This window comes from Myotis yumanensis, unplaced genomic scaffold (genome assembly GCF_028538775.1).
Source record: "Myotis yumanensis isolate MYYU_CA2020_CCGP unplaced genomic scaffold, mMyoYum1.0.hap1 SCAF_4, whole genome shotgun sequence".
In the NCBI taxonomy this organism is placed as follows: domain Eukaryota; kingdom Metazoa; phylum Chordata; class Mammalia; order Chiroptera; family Vespertilionidae; genus Myotis; species Myotis yumanensis.
Genome location: NW_027223755.1, coordinates 13354758 through 13373204, shown reverse-complemented (window position 1 = coordinate 13373204; position 18447 = coordinate 13354758). Strand labels below are relative to the sequence as shown.

Below are 18447 nucleotides of genomic sequence, written 5' to 3'. Positions count from 1 at the left end.
TAAAAAAAAAATTGGCTTCCTGTTAGATGAATAGAATCCAAATAGTTGGCCCTCTTAGCTTGATATTATAATTGGTGGAACTGACTGACTTTAGAGAAATATTTATTTGTTTAATGGTGCAATCAACCTTATGTTTTAGAATGGATTTAAATATCTTAGGGCATTTTTCTTAAAATTATACAAACAATCAGCTTCTTGGAGTATCTAAGATATAAAAAGAAGAATACAGGAAAAGAACGTACAATGCATTAAATGTGTTAACATCATATGACTAATCTCAGCTCTTTAAATAAATAATTTCCTTCTTGTTGATACACATTTATCCTCAGAGAATCATTTTAAAGAAGAGGCAATAGCAATAATGATAACCATAAAAATAATGATGACATTAACTGCTGTTATGACACTGTGGATTGTATCCATTCAGTTATATTTCTTCTTGTCTGATAATTTAGCTAAACACTGTCCTGGAATCAGACTGTTGAAATACTATATTAGAAAATAAATGTGACCTTGTAAATTATCCTGTTAAGCCCAAATTCAAAAGGTATATATTAATAAAATCAGATGCTATTTTAAGTCATTTTTTCACAATCTTCATACACATGTAACTTTAGTTGATACATGTATGATAGTGTATGTAGACACACACATGTAAGATAGAATATGTGTAAAACGGTTTATATATATACAAACCATTTTTTTAAGGAAGCCTTCTTAATTGGGTTCATGTGTAAGAAAACCAGCACAATTGTTTGTGAAATATTCCCGTAACTGTGAAGATAACAGTGTGGACAGTGTGGCAGGATTCCTCGCTCATGTTCTCCTGCTTCCTTCCGTTCAGAGAATTTGGATGGAGAGACCCAGAGCTGCCTGAAGTGATTCAGATGTTGCAGCACCAGTTTCCTTCGGTCCAGTCCAATGCTGCAGCCTATTTACAGCACCTCTGCTTTGGAGACAATAAAATTAAAGCCGAGGTAAGCGCTACTGGTTTCTCCAATGACCAGTGCCAGGAGCATCCTCAGTGAGGTTTTTAGAATAACATTACAATGGGAAAGAAACAAGAAAAGTGAAGCTTGAAAACTTTGACCCATTTAAAAGACTGAAACATAGCACTTTCATTTAATTAATTGGCATGCCTACCATTCGCACTTCTGTTTTAATATCTGAATACTGGGGAGTAGAGGAGCAAGGATTCATGTGTTAGTGTTAAGAAAGGTAAGATTGTCAACCGCTGTATTTTGGGTGTGATTTGCCTTTCTCTTCCCAATTCCATCTCTGGAGTTGTTTCTGCCTTTAAATCCTACAAAAATACAAAGCATCCTATGTTGGCTCCTCAATTTTCAACAAGATCACTACACTCAATCTATGTTATCATCTGTCCTCCCTGGAAAACTCATTAATAGGATGGGAACTTTAGGCAATAAACCAGCTCTGTGTTATAACCAAGAATTTTGAGCCATTCACAAAAGTACCAGCAGATATAGTACACATATGTGTTCCATTAAGGAGACTAATGTCTGTGGCCATCATATAAACAATTAGCATGCTTTGTAATTCAGAAATACTTTAAAGTGTATAAATTATGGTGTGTGATATTTCAGGAAAATCATGGTGGTCAGCACAGCTAACTCTGATTTTTTAGAGGAGGGGCAGACATTTGCATATAAGCAGCTGAGTAATCATTTAAAATAAAGATTTTGTAAATTATGAATGTAATTTCTTGCATCCATAGCATGTAAGCAATTTTTAGGATGAGTCTAAATTAGTTTAAGAGAGGAAAGAAAGTTGAAGACAGAATTGCAATTTATTATAGGTTTTGCTTGCTTGCATTGGATATATATAGCCTAGCAGCTTTTCATTTTTTTCTGACTCTTCCGCTGGGACTCAAAGGACTTGATCCATGCTCATTCTTATCAGGACAGTCAGATTTGTGGAATAAATGCAGAGCAATGGTTCTCAGTCAGGTGTGTCATTGCCCAAGGGACATTTGACAACATCAAGAGCCATTTTTTTAAAATATATATTTTATTGATTTTTTACAGAGAGGAAGGAGAGAGATAGTTAGAAACATTGATGAGAGAGAAACATCGATCAGCTGCCTCCTGCACATCTCCTACTGGGGATGTGCCCGCAACCAAGGTACATGCCCTTGACCGGAATCGAACCTGGGACCTTTCAGTCCGCAGGCCGACGCTCTATCCACTGAGCCAAACCGGTTTCGGCAAGAGCCATTTTTTTATTGTCATCATTGGAGAGGGTTGTGGTGGTGCCATTAGCATCTCAGCCAGGGATGCTGCAAGGCATTCACAATACACAGGACAGCACCCACCACAGAGAATTATTCAGATCCCATGGCCAGCAGTACCAAAGTTGAGATAAAGAAAAATAGTGTCCATCTAAGATAAATTAAAAATGTCAAAACACACCACCTATTGAACTGTCCTACAAATAAATTAAGCTTATGTGTGCCAAATGGAAGTCATCTTAATCTTTCTCTGTTTTTAATTTTTAAAAAATGGCCATTCAAAATGAAGGATAGATTTCTGCTTAAGGGACCACATACCATCATTTTTTGAAGATTACAACTTTGAGGGTTTCTCTAAGGGTCACAAAAGTATTTCATTCCATTGTTGATATAAAGTTAGTTCAGGAGTATGTGTTACCCCCACAAAAGCACGATGCCTTCCATCTTGAAATTTGGTCTCATGTCAAGACCAATGACAGGACACACATACCACAAGGGTGAGTTACTCATATAATGAGGCTTAATGGGGTGAGCAGCGTGGCTCTCAAGCAGGACCCATTAGGCTTCTGAGAGGAAGAAAGGAGGCTGGCTCAGGATTTCCTGGTAGTTATAGGGGGTGGAGGGTGAGCAGGGTGAGGTTCCCACATGTGGACAGGGACTTGCAGAGTTTGAAGTCCCTGCTGATGCCGCTGGAGAAAATACCGAGCTCTCTCATCAGCTTGCTCAGATATGGACAGAGAGGCAGAGGGAGAGTGAGGCTGAAAGGCTGTCAGAAGTGAAACATCAAAAATTGGTGTCAGACTCTATTACAAGGAGTCATGCTGTTGGGAAATACAGACATCGTGGCCTGGGCAGTTCACAGTCACTGGTCTGGCTGGCTCGGCTGTATGATCCATGGACTGGCCTTGAAGCCTCTCAGTGGCAGTGAAGCCTGGCAGCTGGCTGTGGACATGGGTGGCCACAGCAGAAGCACCCCAGGGCCCTACGGTGGACAAGAGGCGGTGCAATGAAGCAGTGACCAACACACACATCAGTGTCAACAGATGCATCTTCCGATGGCACTTCCCTGATCACCAGCTGTGTCTCCTGAAACAAGCAGCCTCAAATCCAAGTTCATTGGACCAGTAGGAAAACCTAGGGACAGGGCTTTGGTCTGCTGATTTATGGAAGTGAATTCTCGGCTTCGTTTTATATAATCAGACATAATTCTGAACAAAACTGAATTTCTAAGCTTCGTTATGTGAAAGCTGTACAAAGTTCTGTAATAAGGAATGAGAAAGATATGATTTATGACTTTGCAAGCCTCTTTTTTTAGTTTTTAAAAGAGAGCTGCTGCTACCTCCATTGTAGAGTCTTTGTAGGGACTAAGTAACTTAATGTATGCAAACTGACAGGCTCCAAACACTGCCAGGACCTCATGATAATGTTTCCCTGGCACCTGGGAGTCTGGGATGAGAATAAAGGAAAGGATGATATAGTCTGAAACCAAGTTGACAAAGTGAAATGGAAGTTAGTAAAATCCAAAAGAACAGGAAAAGTGTAAAGGGCCTAAATAAAATACAAAATAAGTCATCTGGAGTTTCCCTTTCTCCTTCAGTCACATAAGGAGTACACATGTGTTCACATGTGTAATTTTGTGTAGACCGATTCTGTTCTCTCATCCTAACTCAGGGCCCACTTCATTAGTAATAGTCCTCTGTTTGTGACAGATGACTGCCAATCATGTTTTCATACACAGGTATTGATTTTTGTAATTACCTGTTGTCCAAATACTAATCTTGCAGGCTCTAGCCTTTTCAAATTCACTCAGTCTTCTAGTTTTTCTATTGCATTTTATTCCATTGATTTAGCTCTTCAGTCTACATTTCATTATTGGTATTGACTTTGCTCACACAATGGATAAGCCATGGAGCAAAAAGCAGGATTAAATCTCCTAAATGTGGAGGGTCATAAATCATGTCTTTCTCATTCCTTATTACAGTACTTTGAACAGTTTTCACATAATGAAGCCTAGACATTCAGTTTTGTTCAAAATGATGCCATATCTAATGAGAACAGAGCTGAGAACTCACTTTCATAAATCAGCAGAACAAGTTTTCCTGCCGGTCTGGTGAACTTGGATTTGAGGCAGTCATCAGGGAGGTGGGACTGAGAGAGAGGACCCAGTGTGGTCAGTTCGGAACCACCTGTGACTAAGGTAGAGTCTGCAATCCACTGGCTGCCCTGACTCAGTCAAGGTAGAACACTCAGTTATACATACTTTGAAGATCAGCGAGTGTCCAAAAATTGGGATGGGATGGCATAATGCAAACAGGAGATCCCAGCCAGACTAAGATCAGAAGAAAAGCAGTTGAAGAAAAATTGAAACAAGTGTGGAAAGAGGAAGCAGAAGGAGAGGGTCTGGGTCATTCCCACCAATGCACCAAGTTTGTGCAGTGCATTTTCATGAGCTAATGAATATCTGATGTGTTGATGGGTCTTCCTACTGATTTCAAAGGCAGAGCCGCGATTGGATGAATGTCAATAATAGTAGAACTATGTCTGCCATATTCTATCTTCAGAATTGTTGGGGCTGTCACAATAAATTGAGCTGCAGATAATCTAGAGAGTTATTAATATGAAAACTTGCTCATGTGTCTGTACTGTAGGCATTTTTAAGAAAATGCCTAACCGTTGATAATTTCTTAGTATTTTTCCACAAGTCTTTCTTCATTCTATCTGGGAACTCTTCCTCAGTTATGAATTTTAAGGACACCCCATGGATTTGGGGACAATACGAGGTGCCTGTTACAGGTTGTAATGGTTTAAGTTTATTCATGCTCCTCCCTCTTGCATCTCCCCTCATTTCTTCTCATGCACACATTAGAGCAGGTGTGCTGCTAGGCACCCATAGTCACACCTGGACAATCATACACAAATGGGAGCATATATGTCTGTGTGTACGCTACATGGTCACATTCAAGGTGATAAAAAAAAGTATTTGCCCATTTTCAAATGACAAGAATGGATTACTTTTAATATTTAAAAAATTTAAATATTTTTATTTATGTTATTATAAATTTAAAAATTCAATTAGAGTTTTAAATTAATACAATAAAAATTTTAAACTTAAAATTTTAAATAATTTCAACATGTATATTTTAAACATAAGACCATCCACTTCAATAACATGCCTTTTTTAAAAACTCTCTTATGTGATGTGACACGTGGGAAGGACTAAACTATGTTTACTTCTGTGTGATGGAAATGACTGGTGACCACCACTGATGAAGATTTAATTTACTTTTTTTGAACTGACTTCCTCTTTTTCCATGAAAAATTAGCTTCTTCTATCAAATATACAACCAAAATGTTCCAAGTGTTTGAATGTCTTATACAGTAAACTTACACAGTTTGAAGATGAGAACAATTTATCTGGAAAACCATGCTAATTTTATCTTCCTAACTCCTAACAAACCTCTTATTAATTGTCTTACCATCTTACTTCAAAAAAGCACTTTTTGTTTTTAAAGAAATGGAATTTTTAGTTCTAGTGGGAAAAAGAGTTTTGTGTTTAATAGGGAAATCAAATATTAAGAATGTATAGACCAGTGGTTCTCAACCTTCTGGCCCTTTAAATACAGTTCCTCATGTTGTGACCCAACCATAAAATTATTTTTGTTGCTACTTCATAACTGTCATGTTGCTACTGTTATAAATTGTAATGTAAATATCTGATATGCAGGATGGTCTTAGGCGACCCCTGTGAAAGGGTCGTTCGACCGCCAAAGGGGTCGAGACCCACAGGTTGAGAACCGCTGGTATAGATCCTTTCTTAAGGCATCTACAACTACCTGGAAAGACAGAGCACTATCACATCAGGTGTTCAGCCCCTGGTAGGGCAGGTCCCCAGCCTGTGACTGCTTAGCACAGCTCCAAACCCAGCCTCGTGGAGTCAGAGAGAGCTTCCCACTTCCTCTAGTGATTATGACACAAAATTTTAAATTAGAAGTTTCCAGAATAATATAGCTAATCTATACTCACTTAGAATTGACAGAAGAGGGCTCAGATTTAAGGGTATAGGTCCTTTGGAGTGTGTGTGTGTGTGTGTGTGTGTGTGTGTGTGTGTGTGTTTGCACATGCATTTCCATATACTTTCAATATATTTGTACCATTTACACAATTTTTTCCTAGATTGGCATTATCTTTTTTGGTGATGTTGACTAAAACATAGAAATTAACTTCTGTGTATAAAAATGTGCATACCTTCCCCTCCCGTCCCCCCCCCCCCACACACACACTTTTTAGAATATTCCATAAGCGTAAAAAAAATTCAGACTTGTTCCTGTCTACTACACTTAAAGTGCTTCATAATTTTTATTTTATTCTTGGTTCTTTCCACCTCATATAGTTCAAGAGAAGATGCTATCCATCTTTTCCGCTGATTACCTTTGAGCCATTTCTTCTCTTTCCTTCATCATAAATTGTTTAGTATTTTTGCAGAGGAGTCTGTGTCAGTTACTAGATGTCAGTAGAGAGTATACTGTCGAGCTTACAGCACTGGCTCTGGAGCCAGGCTCTCTGCCTTTGAACTCTACTCCTTTCCAACTCTGTGATCTTGGGGGCAAGTTTCTATACCTCTCTGAGCCTCAATTTCCCAGACTGTGAAATGACAGGGGAGTCCACATAACTTCAGAGAGAATACACATTGACTGCCAGCCAGTGTGAGAGGTTAAGAAATGTGGGTTATGGTCAATATATGTCACAAATGTAAATTAAGGAAATCTCTTCCTAATAGTTCAGTATAAAACCAATCTCATAGTGTTGTAGACAGAATGTCCATATTCTGCTTTACTTGTACTGTTCATCATTCACATTTTGAAATTTATTATCAGCTATACGACGCACTAGAAGCACGCATTGTTGAAACAAGTAGAATCTAAGAGTCATTCATGCATACAACATACAAGGGCAGTAAATATGTCCAAATGCTTAATTCACTGATATCATGGGAATGTGGAATTAATGAATACATTCATTCAACGATATTCACTGAGCAGCCCAAACGTACCAGGCGCTGATGATACAGCTGAGAACAGACTAGACCCAGATGACTAGACAGGTTAAGACCTATATCTATCATATGTCAGATGGTGTTAGTGGTCCAGAAGGAAACCCAGCACAGTAATGGGGGTAGAGAGTGATGGGGGTGGGGACCCACTGCTATTCTACATCAGGTGGGTCAGGAGAGTCATCTCTGGGAGACGGTGTTTGAGCAGAGCTGGAAGGCAGTGACAGAGAACCACAGACTGAGTTCTCTGAGGAGGAGTGTCCCCATGCACAGAGCAAACTAGCAAGTGGGAAGCAGGGGTGAGCTTGTCTGTGCTCCAGGAGTCTGTTAGTTTCCTGGGGCTGCTGTAACAAAGTACTACACTAGGTGGCTCGGAACAACAGACATTCACTCTCCCAAGATTCTGGGGGCCAGAAGTCCAAGACCAAGTTATCAGCAAGGCCAGGCTCCCTCTAGACCAGTGGTTCTCAACCTTCTGGCCCTTTAAATACAGTTCCTCATGTTGTGACCCCAACCATAAAATTATTTTCGTTGCTACTTCATAACTGTAATTTTGCTACTGTTATGAATCGTAATGTAAATATCTGATATGCAGGATGGTCTTAGGTGACCCCTGTGAAAGGGTCGTTCGACTGCCAAAGGGGTCGCGACCCACAGGTTGAGAACCATTGCCCTAGACTCTGGTTGAATGCTTCCTTGCCTCTTCCTAGCTTCTGGTGTGGCCCTAAGTCCTTGGCTTGTAGACAAGTCGCTGCTGCAGTCTCTGTGCTTTGTTTTGTTGGCACATTTCTGAATGAGATTGCCTATGCCATATTTTTTAAAAGACCTATACCTGAGGAACTAATCCCTCCTTCAGGGGTATAGTCCCATTTTACTAGTATATCCAATCTAAAGTTCTTTAGCTGGTGTTTCCATCCACTTCCTTTCCTCCAGTCTCCAGAGACAGCAGAACACCCCTGGCCTCTGGCCTCCTGCTAACACTTTGCTTCTTAGTACTGCCCATTCACCACCATTAAACCTTGTTTCCAAGTGACAAATTTCTAAATTGTTGAACCAAAGAAGAGACATCTTGTTGATCTGTCATCCTTTTGCTTTTTCCCTTTCAGTCTTCATGTTTTCCTGCCCTGCCACACAGACTAGAGAGAAAATTTCATCATAGTACTGATGGAAATGACACAGGCCCTGGCCCTTGTGGTTCAGTTGATTGAATATCATCTCATCCACCAAAAAACTGCTGGTTTGATTCCCAATTGTGCCAGGTTATGGACTCAATTCCCAGTAGAGGTTGTGTAGGAGTTAGCCAATCGATGTTTCTCACGTCAATGTCTCTCTCTCTCTCTCTCTCTCTCTCTCTCTCTCTCTCTCTCCCTCTCTTCCTCCCTCCCTCTCTCTCCCTCTCTCTCCCTCTCTAAAACTAAAAAAAATTAAAGAAAAAATAAATAACACAAAGAGCCTCCATATCATCTTCTATTTATACATACATTAAAATGCATGCTTCCCCTATTTATGGTTTCTTTGCAGTTCTGTGCCTTCCTATATTTCTGCAAGCACTTTCCTTAATCCACTCTAAGTAAATGATCTTATACTCACACCTCTTGATCCTCTGACCATTTGTTTTTCTAACTTCTCCAATGTTATTGTTCCACTTCATTCTAGATTCAAAATTTCAGATCTCCTTAACCTGATGGCACTTGTAAATGTGTTAATGACCATGGTCTCTGCTCTTATGTGCTCCATCCTGGAAATGTTTCACAGAGCTGGAGCCAGGTACTATAGAGGACTACAGCCTCCCTGACTTGAACTAGAGCCTCAATTGACCCATTTAAGTGTGTGTAGATTTCTAGCCCAGCCACACTTCTGTCATTCAAAAACAGATTCTTTTTAGAAAAAAATGTCTCTATTCCAAAACTATCCCATAGATGTTTTGACATATTTCTTCCTGATTAGGGCACTTCATCATTGAAGCTGGTTTTTAAATGTTTCATGTAAAGCTGTAGGTGATCATTGTAGGATGACTATTCTTGTCTGGTAGCTCCAGTGCACTGTTTAACCAAACCTCTAATATTAAAGTGAAAGAAAAAAATCTCTTTTGTTAGAAGAGCACTTCAAATTGCTCATCTACGTTTACAATCCATCTTAATGAATTTGCCTCTTGAATACAAACTAAAACATTGAGTAGACATTCAGTTTTATTTATATTAATTTTATGTATGGAACAATTTCTGCATTCCCTTTGGATCTATGCAGGCTATCTTCAATTTCCAAAGATTTTTTTGGAAAGAATCTTACTATTGAAAGTGTGTTTTCCCTGAAGACAGTTGTATATAGAAAGACCAGCTTTCCTAAGACAGCTCACAAAAGCCTCACTGAACCAAAACATCCCTGAACTATAGCAGTGGTGAAACTATAGCAGATAATCCGGAAAACCTTGCACCTCAAATTCCTTAATCTAAGCACAGCAGCTAAATCTTTTCTGCTGTGTAAAGAAATATATTTACAGGTTTCAAAATTGGGATGTGGACATCCCCAACGGAGGGGAACTATTTGGCATACCACAGAAGTCTTTGTTCATTGAAAAAAAAAAAAAACACCACTTGAGTACCTTGGAATTTTTAAAAAATCAGAATTGATGTTTTCCCTCCCCTGTAAAATTTCAAGTATTTATGCTTAACATCACTGATTTGAAAAAGATGTTGATGAATGCTCAGAAATAGATGAGGCACAGTGAGCTTGGAAAAAGTTTTGATTCAACTCATGTAATGATAGAAGGAACAGATCAGTGTGGCCCAGGTAAGGAAGAGCAACCAGGTAACCCTCCTGCATGTGGGGAGGGCTGGTTATTCTTATAACCCTCCCAGCAGGAGAATTGAGGCCACACTGATGCTTGTTGGATTGACAAGAGGCTGGGAAATGGCAATTTCTGGGCTTAATCAATGTAACTTGTACTAAAGAATTAGAGATTATTTGGGGAGGGAATGGATCGGTAGCTGTTCAAAAACAAAAGGTAATTTTTCGTACCAACTGCCCAGACAGCACATGTACAGACCAGTGAATACATGCTCCTGTAACACATGTGGACACAGATGTGGTGAAAGTGGCATCATAAGCCAGCTGTGATTGTGTAAACTAAGTGAGAGCCCCTTGGCCAGCCCAAAGCCAAAATTCTCAAAACTACAACAAAGATAGATTTCCTGAAAAAATATTGGCAATATCTGAATTAACAGTGGTCCCCTGGCTCACAACACCTCTTCAAAAGTAGTCAGCTTTTCTAGGTTACTTTATAGATCATCGGGGTCTGAATCGATTGGCTCTCTCTGTGGCTTTGACAGTGTCCAGTCTTATTCAAGCTAAAAAAAAGAGATGCTCCATGGACACTGGGATTTCAGTGCTGTTATTGGTAGGGAAAATTACTTTTTTATGTTTTTAAATTTTATTTTTATTGTTGAGAGTATTACAGATGTCTCCCATTTTTTTTTACCCCAATTTCTGAGAAAAAGTCAATCACTATCTTAAACTAAGAGACCATACAATCTATTTAAACAGTTTTCACACAAAGATATGCTAATTCCCTTACCTGTGGCAAAAATTCCTTTGAAGAGACTAAAATTTACTGATGGTAAAAGATCCTCTGAAATACAACTTTGATGATTGATGGTTATTGGGCTTGCAAATAAGCATGCTGACAGAACTTGGAACTAGCATGACTCATAAGAAGGTGAGATTGGTTTGTAACTTCTGCAGATAAGGGGAGACCCAACATGGACAATTTGAAGAATCAGGGATATTTCTCTACTGATGAAAAACATTTCCCTAAAATGAATGTCTTTTCTCGCTGAAGGTATCTGAAAAGAGAATCATGTAATACTGATTAGTGGTCCTTGTAGAACTCCTAGGGTCCTGAGAAATCATATCTCATATTTGGGGATATTAAATTCCATTTAAAAAAAGAAAGGAAAGGAAAAGAAAGGGAAGAAAAAAAGAAAAGAAAAGAGGAAAAAGAAAAGAAAAGTTATTTTTGAAGGTGGTTCCAAACAAAAAAAAGTTTTTAAGGTCTTTGGTGTAAGATACTCTCAGGTGCCTAAGACCCGCAAGCTTTTTTTCCATGACTAACACCTAGAGATTGGAGTTCATGGCAAAAGCCAGTAGGGGCAGCAGAAAGACAACCTTAATGCTGACTGCCATACACTATTAGGTAGTTTTTGAAAGGCCATGAGTGGCTTGCTACTGGGTACTAGTAGAGACTGTTTGCATCCTTAAAGGAAATGTGAGACCTAAAATTCCTCTTAGACCCTAGAGATTGTCAGAAAACACTGATATAAGAAAGGAACTACCTAAAAACTCTGATCAAGTGCAGGGATTTGCTCAGTAACTCTACGTTTGGTTAATCCAGAGGTGTCTACTAGATGCATGAACAGGATGTCTCCGAATCTGGCTTTCCCTGCCTTTTTCCCTCTGATGCTGCATCCTGTTCTATAGAGAAATCATAGCCCCAACCTATGATTCCTTATCAGAATGATGGACAAGGAACACTGTTGGAAGACTGCCTTCCTCCCACCTAGTCTATAGGAAGGTTAATGTTAACAGGACAAACACCAATACTCCAGAGCGCACCTTCACACTTGTTCAGGTTGTATTCCTTTGAATGATCATTTGAGAAGATACTTATAATAGTGAGTCATTCATTACTTGTATAGACACGGTCAGCCATCCATTGTGCAACCTGGATGTCAAGAAGACTTCTTCTGTCTTTCTCACTGAAGGTATCTGAAAAGAGAATCATGTAACACTGACTGGTGGTCATTGTCCAATAGGCTAGCCATTGAATCAACAAAATGGGTAATGAGTAACTCCCTGTCCTTGGCACTTCTTTATGGAGAGCAGATATTGAAATGAGAGTGCCTTGGTCCTACCGGACTTCAGTTTGATCAGGTATGGAGGTACATCTCAGCCAGCAGCAAGGAATAAGCTGGTGGTTAAAGTAGGAGGTGATGGACTGTGTGGCTAGGAGATCTGAATGCCACCCAGATAACCCAGGATAAAAATTCATTTTAAGGTATTCTGGTTAGCAGCCATAATTCCATCTGCAACTTTAATCTCCTATGCCATGTAACATTCATATTTACAGGTTGGGGGATTAGGGCAGGGACATTCTTGGGGTGGGGTGGCGGCATTAATCTGCCTATACCACCTGTTAGAGGAACGCAGATTCTCACTCAGCACTTAGGAACCCTGGGAAGCACGCCTCTGACTGAAGGGTGCCTCATGCCTCTTGCTCTGTGGGGCTGCAGATAGGATTCTGGAATTGTCCCACTAACAGGCCATTTTCCCCTTGACTCGGTTGGCTTTATCACATCAGGTTGCTCCATCCAGAGGACCACATGGTCTCAAAGTTGGTTCATTAATCGTATGTTGGACAAGTGCCAACTATGGTTATTAAAATCCCCTTTCAAAAATTTCAAAGCTAATCATGATTTCCTTAATTCGGTCATTCAGATTTGCAATTTCCTCACCCCTGTAAGCATGGATATCTACATTAACAAATATTGCACAATGTTTTGTATGTCTCGGAGTTTTCAAAGCTGACGTTTTCCCCCTTTCTGCTAGTCCTCCAGGCTCTAGATTTAATTTTTCTGCAATAAACACCCTAAAAAAATGAATCAATAGATGATCATTTGTTTTGCAATTTAGATTTTTTCATTTTAATGTCTTAAGCCCTGAAGGGCAACAGCAGAATATGAAGATTGTGAATTATGAATAATCTTCCTTATTGTTCTGACTTCTCTGTGCCTTTACCATTTAGCCCACCTCACCTAATAGAAATTAGGTGTTCAACCATGAGCCAGGGCACTATGCTAGTTCCCATGCTTTTATATATTTTTCGCATTAAGGAAAAACAAGATATCTGCATATCTATAATTAGCTAATATATTCAGCATTGGCTCCTGTAAACAAGATGCAGGTGTGTGTACCGCAGAAGCATTTTTTTTATGTAGTATTGGCTTTTCCTTGTGGGAAAAATCACTCTCCCTTCATGAAATGAAGAGATGAACCTATAACAGCGGTTCTCAACCTGTGGGTCTCGACCCCTTTGGGGGTCGAACGACCCTTTCACAGGGGTCGCCTAAGACCATCAGAAAACACATATAATTACAAATTGTTTTTGTGATTAATCACTATGCTTTAATTATGTTCAATTTGTAACAATGAAATTGGGGGTCACCACAACATGAGGAACTGTATTAAAGGGTCGCGGCATTGGGAAGGATGAGAACCACTGACCTATAAGAAAAATATTTTTATTATGTGCACAATGTTTGCTGGGCCAGTGTCACTGTGTTCACCATTATATAATACTCTAAGCTTCTAAGATCTCTTCTTAGGCACCAGAATTCTTTGTTCTTAAGTACCAATTTGCTTGGCATTAGACGTTTCTCCTGCAGGGTGGACTGTAAACATTGGTTTGATTTCAAAATTTCAAAGTTCATAGTCAAAGCTGCATTGTCAGAAAATAATGTGGAGCACCTGCTGTGAGCCAGGGCCTCCCCGCGGCGCTGGGGATTCAGCATTGAAAAAAATGAGGCAAGATCCCTGTCCTCCCAGCATTTACCTTGCTCTGGGTAGGCATGGGGCAGAAAACCAGTATGAATGTGACATATATCAGGTGGTAAATGGGAGCAAAGGCTGGCTCTAATGAAAGGGAGGTGGACTGAGAGTGGAGGGGAAGCGGGCGGGGCGGATGTGTTATTTTTGATGGTAAATCAGGTTGGGTGGACACCTGAGTGATGGAAAGGAAGCCACTTGGAGGAGGCCAGGGCAGCACGCTGGATGCTCAGGATCTTCCAGGAGCCCAGGGGAACTGGAGCCAAAAGTGAGTAAAAGAGAGAACTATGAGCAATGGAGACAGAGAAAAGACAAGGGCAGGTCACACAGGACCAAAGGCCAATGTTAATGACCTTCTGATGGTGATAGGGATCATTTGAGGATTTTGGACAGACACTACCCGATTTGATTATGTATGCTTTAAGAAACAGAAACAAAATATTACTTTTTAAAAAGTAAGTTTTTATTGACTTTTAGAGAGAAAGGAAGAAAGAGGGAGAGAGAAACATCAACATCATTGGCTGCCTCCTGCACACCCCCTACTGGGGATTGAGTCTGAAATCCAGGCATGTGCCCTGACTGGGAATCAAACCATGACCTCCTGGTTCATGGGTCGACGCTCAACCATTGAGCCATAGTGGCCAGCAAAAAAGAATATTCTTAGTACAGTGTAGGCAGGATTTAAAAAAACAAACAAAACAAAACTCTTCCCTGAATCCCTGCTTCATTATTAGTCCTCTGCATTGACCAGCCTACTAAAAACTGAGAGTGTAACCATTGCCTTTCTACTAGGCTGGGGAAAAAAAACTTTATTTAATAACACAATAACGTATTTGAAAATTTTAAAGAATTAAAAATACAAACCAGGACATTTATGTATCAAGTATTTTTTAAAGGCATAATTAGAAAATCAAGAAATAAGACAGAAAAATAAGGAAACTTGATTTTTTTTTAGCCTGGATTTTATATGTTGAAGATATTTTAAAATAGTTTATTAATAAACTGTGCTGGAAGCTAACATCTGACAGTGGAGTAAAATCAGAGCATTTGTGATTTATAATTGGGTCTCCAGTCCTCCAATCTGTTTCATTCCAGGACTAAGAAACTTTGAACAGAAGTTATTAATTTAAAGAAATGATCTTCTCAGTCTCTGTGACTATTTTAATTATTGGAAAGTAGACTACCTAAAGGACAGGTCCTTTGAACCCACAAGTGATGGGTTATAAGAAAAAAAAAATCATACTACAAAATTTAAATTGGAGAAACAGAATGAATAATTGAAGGAACAGAATGAATCACATTTTGAAGGGGAAGGTGACATTTCTGAATTACTTTCTAATTTTAAAAATGTTAACATTTATACACGTATTTATTATGTATTTATATATTGTGACACTATAGTATATATGTACATAACATTATAGACATGTGGGTCTGACTAAAGTTACTAGGACAGTTGTTATGCCATCAGAATCTCTGGGCTAACTATTTATCATGATGATGAAGTCTAGAATCAAGCCCTCTTTTCCACTAAGATGACACGTGACCTAGGTGCGCTGCATTGCACTTGATGGGATTTCTTAGAACATAGTTTGTATTATCTCAAAGGTCAGGGATGCACTCTGCAAGTTTGTATTTTTATTATACCACGTTCCAAATGTGTAAATGTTCTACTTGGGTTGATGGACAAAACGAAGAGTGAATAGTCTCATAGAATAACTCATATTTCAAGATGCTGTGCTACAGACAAAGCCCTGGTAACAGCTTGCTTTGTGTTCAAGATAAACATGCTAGAGAATAGGGTTGACATGTTCCAGTTTGTGGATTCTCAAAAGAGCTGGTCACAGGGGTTGAATCCACCGGACGTATAGGTACTCTGGGAGCCTGAGTGGAGGAGCTCATAGCTTTCCCTTTGCTCAGTCTCTGGATGCCCTGCATCCTCAGCTGTGATTCTGGGGACAGTTAGCTGGGAATCACAAGGTGGTCTTCTCCAGGCATCTTGCTGGACCTCAGAGCACAGAGCTGTCAGAGTGAGAAAATCAAAGTTAATTTAAACAAATTATTGAGAGATGTGGGAAACCCATGCATATTGAACTATTCATAAATTCCCAGTTGGCAGGCAAATGGCTGAGAATGTTTCATAGCTAAGGTGTACTTCTGCACTAACCATGTGCCTTCTTTGGTACTGTCTTACAGATTAATTCTCTTACCACATTGCCATAACTTCTTCCCCTGTTAGTCCTCTGCTCAGAAACCATGGGTCTCCATCCTAACACCGCAAGTAGTTTCTTATGTGGTGTTCAGTGCCAGCCCCAATTTGGTCTTTGCCTGGCATCCTACAGCACCCCCTGCATCCTGCCTCTGCAGACCTCCAGATGGGCAGATACCTTTCTCCACAGGCCTCACATTTTCTACTCCATAAATTGTCCAAGTCTGATCGTAATAATCATAATAACACCTACCCCCACAATCTTCGAGTCAATTTAAGGGCCAAGAAGATATGGCACCGTCTAATGCAGATACCCACTCTTTCCCCTCAACCCTACCACATGTGTACCCCACTTTAAAAATCATGGACCTGCTACGCCCCAAACATTTTGGAGTTTAATCATGGTCTGCATTATGTGGTTCACCAGTCCACAGTGGTCTTTAAACAAGTGTGATAGGTCCATTCTTGTTCCCATAATCCTCAGGGTGAACCCAGTGCCAACAGTGGCTAGAAGCCCCCAGATCTAGGCCGGCACCACCTTCCATTTGCTCTCATCTCTCTTTGCCTTTGCTCCAGCTACCTTGGTCTCCTGTCTCCTCCTTAGGACCCTCTACCACCCCTTTATGTCATTTGTCTCTATTCGAATGTCCTCTGACAATGGTGCCCTGGCCAAACCCTCCCCTGCAACACCTTCCCTCATCTTCCTTCTTTTCTGATCTATCTTTTTTATGGTTCTTTTTTTTAACCCAGTACCATTAATGTGAAACAAAGGGAGAAGGTGTGCTGATTAGAGGTAACAGACTGCCTGCATGGGCCTCTATTATGCTTCTGATCACAGGGGAGGGTCCGGGTTTTGAGGGGCTTCAGCTTGTGCAATTTTGCAAATCCTCTGTAAGGAGCAGAATACCAAATAATAACTAAAAATTGCTAAGTCCTCTTCCACATAAAGCTGTCTCTCTGTTTTTCACTATTCAAATGACTTACTGGCTTCTTTGTTGTTGTTTTCACTTATTTTCTCACTACTTCACAGGTACAGGGGCTTGGTGCATCTCACTCACCTCTGAACACAGTACCTGAGCAGACTAGGCCCACCATAAACATTGGTCAAATAAGGGAATGTCCAATTCATACAAAAATGATAATATTTGTAGGCTTAATATATATTCGTTCTGAGATGTGTTAATAATTTTCAGGTAGTTACCTGTCTACCTTACAGGGCTTGTGTTTCCAAAATGTATGTGTGCTCCTCTAAAATTCTTATGAGATGTATATGAATTTAGCTTTGCCACCTAAAAATAAGTTAGATTCTATATTTTCCCAATGAAGAGGTACAAGATCAGCTTAGTAATTATTCATCTGAAAGTAGGTATTAGTACTTAAGGGAGATGACTGATTCATTATTTTAAAATTTAAGACCAGAATTTGAAGAGCACTTGTTTTTACTAGATCTTTTATCTTGCTTTAAGTTTTCTAGATTAAACTATTCAGTCTCAGGCCAGCCTCATTTATGGATGGATGGGAGGGGATAAAAGAGAAAGATAGAAAAAGAAGTGAAAATCCGAACCCTTGTTAGATGAAGATGTATCCTAACTTCAGCATCTCAGTGTGATCCCGGTGAGGATGTATTAAACTTATATTCAAACTTCTAAAATCAGTATAATCAGGATATTAAAAGCTGAAGCAATATCTTATATCTGTATACAATTATTTTTAGAATGAAGTTATTTCCATTCTTGTTTGTGTACAGGACTCTTGCTAATCCTTAAATCATATAGATATTTACTTCCATTATTTTTGTCTTTAGTTGGCATATTTAGTTTTTAAATTCTTGGAATTTACATGATGTATAGTCAGCTTCCTTAAGCTGTAATTCAATCCTTCAACATTAGTTTGTAATTCTTCTTTTTATCACATTAACTTCTAAATACACTAGGCTCTGTTTCTTGCTACCATTTTCTTCTTTTGAGCCACCTGACTCTTGCATCGCTGTCACAATGCTTTAATTACTGAGGATTTATGTAATACTTATATATGAAATGCAGTAATTCCCTCCTTGTACTTTTCTTCATCAAAAAGGTATTCTTCATCAACAAAGTGTTCTTTGTTTTTACTGCTTGCTTAAGACTCCAGATGAAAGAATCTTTTTATCTTGTTTGAAATAAAACTCTTTTGAATTTTGATTAAAATTATGTTGAAACTGTGTACATTTTGGAGAACCCCCTAACCTTTTCAATATCCACTTTGTTTCATTCATAAAGAAGGAGGTGTTTCATTGTATTTATGACTGGTTTTGTTTATATTGCTCAGTAAAAACTCTAAATTTATTTAAGGAGATTCTGC

At 39.3% G+C, this 18447-nt stretch overlaps 1 protein-coding gene across 7 annotated transcripts in view; it reads left to right on the top strand.

The window, feature by feature from the left end:
* Window positions 1–18447, top strand: part of CTNND2 (catenin delta 2) — a 760996-nt gene that overhangs the window by 551301 nt on the left and 191248 nt on the right. For all 7 annotated transcript variants that reach the window (XM_070411906.1, XM_070411899.1, XM_070411900.1 and 4 more), the window contains one exon: window positions 845–977. In XM_070411906.1, the coding sequence (XP_070268007.1) occupies window positions 845–977 (133 nt within the window). The remainder of the gene's footprint in view (window positions 1–844; window positions 978–18447) is intronic.